This window comes from Montipora foliosa, chromosome 10 (assembly GCF_036669935.1).
Source record: "Montipora foliosa isolate CH-2021 chromosome 10, ASM3666993v2, whole genome shotgun sequence".
NCBI classification, from domain to species: domain Eukaryota; kingdom Metazoa; phylum Cnidaria; class Anthozoa; order Scleractinia; family Acroporidae; genus Montipora; species Montipora foliosa.
In genome coordinates this window covers 23,583,297-23,590,796 of record NC_090878.1, presented here as the reverse complement: position 1 = coordinate 23,590,796, position 7,500 = coordinate 23,583,297, and the positions used below count along the sequence as shown (strand labels likewise).

The 7,500-nt window shown below is 36.9% G+C and overlaps 2 protein-coding genes across 2 annotated transcripts in view; one reads left to right on the top strand and one right to left on the bottom strand.

Moving 5' to 3' along the window:
* LOC137973142 (neuropilin-2-like) overlaps window positions 1-6,405 on the bottom strand; it is a 24,611-nt gene extending 18,206 nt beyond the window's left edge. Inside the window, exon 1 of the mRNA XM_068819894.1 lies at window positions 6,148-6,405. Coding sequence (XP_068675995.1) covers window positions 6,148-6,214 — 67 coding nt within the window. The 5' untranslated portion in view covers window positions 6,215-6,405. The remainder of the gene's footprint in view (window positions 1-6,147) is intronic.
* Window positions 1-7,500, top strand: part of LOC137973143 (uncharacterized) — a 24,155-nt gene that overhangs the window by 9,333 nt on the left and 7,322 nt on the right. The gene's annotated exons all lie outside the window — the stretch shown is intronic.

Sequence of the window (7,500 nt, the reverse complement as noted above, 5' to 3'; positions counted from 1 at the left end):
CGTAAGAATAAACTCTATTCTAGAGCTTTTGTATGCTACAACAAACATTTTCAAAAGTAAACGAAACATCAAGCATACCAAACTTCAACTTTATAAAAATGCGTTGCTTCGCAATGTTAATCACCGCGATTTGTTTGTCATGGCGTTAGTAGTGCGACTCAGTGTCAGATCAAACTGATTTATGATTTGTTCTGTCATTTGAGAGTTTCGTATTTACTTAAGTGTCTGTGAGGTGACAGGTGTGGTTTTCGCATTCTAAAGAATTCAGATCAAAAACTGATTTATGATTTGTCCTCGGTCATGTGTTTCGTATGTATTTCAATGATAGATTATTCATTGGCATTGAGATAACAGATGCGGTTTGTTGATTATAAAGAATTCAGATCCTCCTTTTTAGTTTCCGGACTATATTTAACTGTAACTTAAGCCAGTTCAGTTTAAGAGTCCCAAATGATGAAGATTTTTAGATCAACACGAGTTGGGTGCAGGAGTCATCTCTCCTGACCACCTGGCGTGTCTTCCAGTTCCAAGATTGAAAGAGAGATTTAGGGTGTGGTCGATTGACCGTATTCCGAAATAGGAAAAAGTGGAATAGAAGTTAGAAATCCTTCGTTTTTACGAATATTCACATTAAAATTGTCAAACACCCGCTTAAATGCTATTTTAAACATATCTTCATTATCCTTGTTGCCTCAAAACGCAAAATATATCGTTTTAAATCATCACTGCACGTATTCTTTTTCCGGAATAGGGTCAATAGAACGCACCCTTAGTTTGGCTGTTTGCTTATAACTTAGAAGTAAATAAAACGTACATTATTTCAGCTACTTTCTTTCCTGTGGACCACACCTATCGAGTAAGAACTGAAAAGCTAAAAAAAAAGAATAGAATCTTCAATCTTTTTACGACAAGCAGCACCCTTTCCTTCACCATCGCCCGCAAACACGAAGCCTGGTCTCTCTTCTACAAAGCCGTTTTGCCTCTCTCGACTCCGGCCGACACGTTCAAGGAGCTCGGGTTTTAGTCAATAAAACTCCAACCCTCCAATTTTTGTTTGTAAATACACTTTATGAAATATTGACAGTTATGTCATTTAGAAAAATCGGATTTAAATGTTTTTAAAACAGCTAAAGATATGGAAAAACACCCCTTGGCCTCATTGATGCCCAAGGTCAAAAAATCCCCTGAGAGGCAGGTAAAACAGTTCTGTCCCAAGATCAAATTTTTATTTGTATTCACAATTTAGCAGCGGATTTAATACAACATTTAAATAATCTTTATGGTTATTACCTATTTTTTCTTTAGTTAATTGCAAAAACTATATTTCTTCATTAATTTATTTTGTATAAAGAGCCCTGTCACATTGCAGACATTGCAGAACAAATACTTGACATTGTTTTTTTCTATTTTAAGAAAGGCCTTGCTGTCTTTCTTGAATTACTTACCATTCTATCGGTTAAGATTATTCGGTGAAAAACGTTCTTTGACCCCACTTGTCACCTTTTCGAACAGAATCTTCGCAAATCCTATTTTCACCACTTTGCTGAAACGCGGTCATTTTGGCAAATACTTGACATTTTTTTTTTCTATTTTAAGAAAGGCCTTGCTGACTTTCTTGAATTACTTACCGTTCTATCGGTTAAGATTATTCGGTGAAAAACGTTCTTTGACCCCACTTGTCACCTTTTCGAACAGAATCTTCGCAAATCCTATTTTCACCACTTTACTGAAACGCGGTCATTTTGGCACCTGGATAATACATTTATGCATTTATTTTCCCTTTCAAAGACGTTTGCTCGGGTTTATATTTACTTGTGACACATTACAGACCAAATACTGTATTTGATCATTGCTTTTTGTTTGTTTTTAAACACATTTTAATTTACGATAAGGTGCATTAAAGCAATTGAAGTACACGTAAGTACCGTGAGTCCTCTTAATCAAGAGGCATGACGTTCAGCTTGTCAAGCTTCGCTCTTTTGCATTGTCGTTTGTCCAGTGCGCCCAGTGCGCTTTCAGAGAGAACCTACCTTTTCCTATTTGAGAGTCATAAATGTACTACTATAAATACTCTTTTCTTTTTGAGAACTTTTATTGGTTTTGATCTCTGATTCTGTTGAAAATGACGATGATAACAACGAAGATGACAGGTCACCGCAAAATACGTTAAGTTCAAGCTCAGGGGACACTGTCATAGCGTTCATAACGATTTCTGGGCAGTAATCAATAACTTTAAGAAGGATCGATTTAGAAAACGTATTAAGAATAAAAAGTAACAACACTATCCGACGTTTCGGAGTCAGACTTGACCCCATTATCAAGGTTAAACTGTACTGGAAAAATTCGCAATTTAAATACAACGGGCGTTAGGTCAAAACAAAGACATGCATAGATGGAAATTAAACGATAGTTGACACTAAGATATTTACAATTTTTGCTAGAATACAAAAGGCGAAGGTCAAACAAAAACTTTAGCACGAATGGAATCTGACTGCTTATTTAGTGATGGTTGACGCTCACGTATCAAAAGCATCTCGTGAACGAGACAGTCAAATTTCGATTTGCATTTCTTTAGGATCGTAAAATGTGCTTTAAGTTCAGGTTCGTAAAGCAGTTCAGTTCGTAAAGCACATTTTACGATCCTAAAGAAATGCAAATCGAAATTTGACTGTCTCGTTCACGAGATGCTTTTGATACGTGAGCGTCAACCATCACTAAATAAGCAGTCAGATTCCATTCGTGCTAAAGTTTTTGTTTGACCTTCGCCTTTTGTATTCTAGCAAAAATTGTAAATATCTTAGTGTCAACTATCGTTTAATTTCCATCTATGCATGTCTTTGTTTTGACCTAACGCCCGTTGTATTTAAATTGCGAATTTTTCCAGTACAGTTTAACCTTGATAATGGGGTCAAGTCTGACTCCGAAACGTCGGATAGTGTTGTTACTTTTTATTCTTAATAAGTAATCAATAAATTTCATCTTCAGTTAAAACACCATGATGGCTTTCAACTCTTGTTTTTTTGTCATCATTTCTATCAGGATTCAAGTGAACATAGAACAGAAGGGTTAATCAACTTATCTTTATATGAGTTTCAACACCAAGACTTGAAAACGTTCAACTAACGTTTTCATGTTCACACACAACTTTTTTCAGTAGCTCTTCGTTGCCAAAAGCATCTAAAGCCCTGAAGAGGCATTGTAAAATTTACACGAAAAGGTTAATGAAAATCTTAGCCGCTCTGTTAGTGCGTTTTTAATTACCGTTCTGAGCAAAACAACAAAATTTAAGGCTTTGTAAAGAGATTAGCAGAAGAAGGGAATTTTTTTAGAGTAATTTCAGGACCATTGCGATTGAGGTGAAGCACAACTAAAATGAAAAGTTCTTCTCTGATTTCTTCACAAACACACGATAAGCAAAGCTTAAAATCATACAGAAAACATCTGTGAATGTGTCGTGAAAGACAACTTTAGTCCCAAAAAGGATTGCAACTGGTCAAATGAAGCGCAGAATTTAGCCACTTCCAAACTGAGCAATTGTTTATCTACCAAGGGTAGCTGGTAATGGATAAAGGCTGATAAACCTGATAAATCTGTGAACTCTGTGGCCCTCAATAACGACCCAGTAAATTACAAAAATCTTGAATACACATTAAAATCTAAAATAAGTTGGTCCTAGCCCTGTGAAGACAGTTGGTATTCCATTTCGAAAACAGCATTCCTGGCTGAATTTAAATCCTGCCTCCACTTTATGTTATTTATCTATTCAGTTCTCCTTCTTCCTTGATTTCCGTTTGAGCATACTTCTCCTTCTACCGTTTCCATAACTAAGCTGTACCTTCGTCTCTTCCAGTTGTCACATTTCTGAGCTTTCTCTTTTTCACTTCCTCCAGCATTCCATCTCACGTACCTCCTTCCCGACCAAATCATTTGTTATAGTTTCTCTTTTGGATTCACTCTCCGTACACCTCTTTACAGCCACATTTGTTTCGAAAACCTCAATCATCTTTTCCTATCTAAACTACATTTCAATGATATGGCAAAAATGATTAAATTTCGTGTATTGCTCTGCATTTTCTTCTCTATTTCTCTTTTTATTTTCGACAACGTCGCCTGCGACAGTTAATTTAATGTGACAGTGACTAATTCTTAGCTACCTTCTAACGACTTTAATTTTGCTGAAGAAGATTACTGGAGTAACCGAAACGTCCAAGGTATTCGTCTTTTTTAGCCTGGTCAACTTTTACCGGATAGTTTCTCATTTCATTAACAGAAATGCCTGGCTACAGACCAGATATTTTTACACTTTAATTTAGTTACGGTGTACGCTTCATTTCTTCTTCTGTGTATATGTTTGCATTTTTAATGTATTCTGATTTTTATCGTGCTTGCTGTAACAGTTATAATCGTAAACAAAATGTCCAAAAAATTATAATGTGAAATCTGCCAACGCGCAGATATGCACAGTGAAAACAGAATTCTTGAATGAACAAATGCTTTTTCAGCAGCCTTTATGACAAAAATTTGCCTGAATGATTCATAGATTGTTAAAGCATGTCGAAAAATAAGCATCGTACAAAACCCCTCTGCGATACATGAATCTTTCGTTTCATTTCCTAAATAATGCTTTAAATTTGCCACATTGAAAATGAACTTACCAATTAGTTTTAATAGCATAAATATTTAGTTGGAAGTGGCGTTTGCGTCGAACTGCATGGGTCAAACCTATAGTAACTCTCTTCTTTGACGGAAACGAAGAGGCGAGTTGGGTGTTCGATTCCGTGACCCGTAATGCGCGTGTGCAAAGGACCTGCCGGCTTTCACAAGGAACTTCTTTGATGTGAAACCGATGACAGTAATTAATAATCATTAATCATAGTATTTGACAGTTGGTATTTAGGTGGGTTCCGGTTTTGCCGTATTGACGTCTCGCTTTGAGTCATCGAATGAGCAGTCAAACAGGTCATTAATCTTTTGGAAATCTCAAATGAACAGACGTCCCTTAAATTTCCCTCAATCTCTGTGATGCAGAGATGAAGAGCCTCCTTAAGGCGAGCAAATAAATCGGCACTGAAATAGGGGGAAATTAAAACAACTCAACAATACTCGAAGGTTTACTATGAAAGCACCAATTTAAAGTTTGAATTCTGGCATGAACTTTTGAAATGCAAACTGAATGCCGAGAAGATAGCACTTTGGAACTCCACAATAATCTTAATAATACTACTAATACTAAAATAAAAGGACAAAGCTCAGAACTGAATCTGACTCAATACTAGAAGGTGCAGATTTCTCTATTTCCTTCTCCGTCTCAACTAAAGAAATTTCAAGATACAAAAGTTCACGCACCACTTTAAAGTTGACACGAGAATGGAGCTCAGAGACGTTCTAACAAGGTGACAAATCCTTTTCTAATCCCTGTAATTATCAAGCAAGGAAAACGCTTCCATTGTTGGAAACCGTCGATCAGAACCGACTAGATTTAAAAACAAGCTAATACAGGCACAGCAAATGATAATACAGACCTTTATATTAGAACACAAGAGACAGATTGATAATGCATTAAAACCATGTTATGCAGGGAACTCGAATTAAGAATAGTGCCAAAGGTTACCGACTAGATGTACTTAGTTGTATTTAACAGCAGAACGCTCTCAAACGGTTCAATGTGGCATTTCCTCTTACAAATGGTATTATCAACCCTTGCACAGTGCTCTAAAAGGAAAAGTAGTTCTCTAAAAGTTCATAACGAAGGCATATTATATAGTTACAAAGTACGTCAAAGTTGCTCATAAGAATTGCCAATGAGTTCATGACTATTTTACAGTTTTCTCTTTATGACGAGTGCTCATACTAGTAATACCAATTGCTTTTTATGTCAGTTTGTGGCAAAAAGACTAAATGTTCTTCTGAAAGCCAAAGCCACACAAAACACTGAGACCAATTCAATTCGGTTCAGTCTCCTCCTGGTCATAACAACGTATATTTGGTACCCTGAACTGACGTTAGACGTACGCAAGCATATTTAATCACCAATTGCAACTTATTAACATGGGCAAGCATGCGTGTTCTCTTTATGAGCTTCTCAACTTTTATTTGTCTTACGAGAGCGAAACTGAGGTTTTCATGTCTACTGCTTTTAATACTCACCAGCACTGCAGCTATGAACGAAGAAGAAAAGGAAAGAAACCGTCCTTCCAATTGCAATCCGAGCCATTAAGTTAATGTCTGCTCCAAGATAGCACTTGCCAAAGACCAAATATCACAGTGCAGCGGAATAAACAACTTTTGAATAGTGTTATTTAGTGAATTCAGGTTATCGATGTTTTTCATAAACCGCGGTGTAAATTTATCCTTCTAAAGTCGGGAAACTAAGTAATAATTAATCTTCCTCAATTACCTTGTGCTGTCAAGCTTTGACCCTCTGTCACGAGCTGTTTAACCCATGTACAGTTTCAGTTTTCATAATGTTCTAAAGGTTGAAGGGGGACTCTACAACATTAAGACTAAACATACATAGATGGCATTTTTCGCGGTTGAAGAAGCGCTCCTCAATTTGACAGATGGGTGAAAATTGAAGCAAATAATGACGGCTTGTTAGAGGATAAAACTGTTTCCTCGTTTTCCTGAACTAACCATCTGCAAATCTTTGAATGACAAACGACGGAAAAGAGATCGGAAATATGTGTTCGAGATAGCTCTAGCTTTTTAAAGACAACAAAAGCAAAATATTACCGGCAAAGAATGGTAACGATGATAAGAGCAGAAAAACTCTCTCCATCTCTCTTTATTCCTCTTTAAATAGCGCTCAGTGGAAAGGCTGTAGCTTGCGTACTTTAAATACTGCGTTCAGCAATAACATTTATCAAGGTGTTAAAAGTTAAACGCTCTTTTCTCACGTATCAATTCTTATGATTCATGGACTACAGGTATTCTTCTCTTATGGAACGATGACGTGAATTCGGAATCGGTCATGACCAATTTCCCATCCACAATCCTACGGCACGATAAAAAAGGTTTTGAATCCTGAATTCTAAGTCAATTGCCTAGCAATGAATTCCTTTTGCCCTGTTTAGTGTAGAAGTGAAGAAAAATCTGTCTTTACATCAATAACCACCTCTTCCCCCCATCCTCCCCCCCCCCCCTCCCTTTACATGGACACTGTTACAGACAATGTTGATTTGGCGTCTTATGCAACAAGTACACCGATTTTCTCCAAATAACTTAACGTTACATGGTTGAATGGTGTTATAACAGTAACATGAAAGTTACATGGTTGCAATATTGAAAAAGGAAGGGGAAGGGGGGGGGGGTGGGGGGGGGGGGGGGACAAAGAAACAGCAAAAACAGGGACTGAGGAATTTGCGCATTGGAAGAAAGCGACTCTTTTAGGGAAATATCTCAACCGCTAAATTTTGTTTCTGGTTGTAGCTACATACATACATGCAGTTAGATCCTAATCCTTGAATGTAGTCGGATGTAGACAACACACTCTCACTTAAC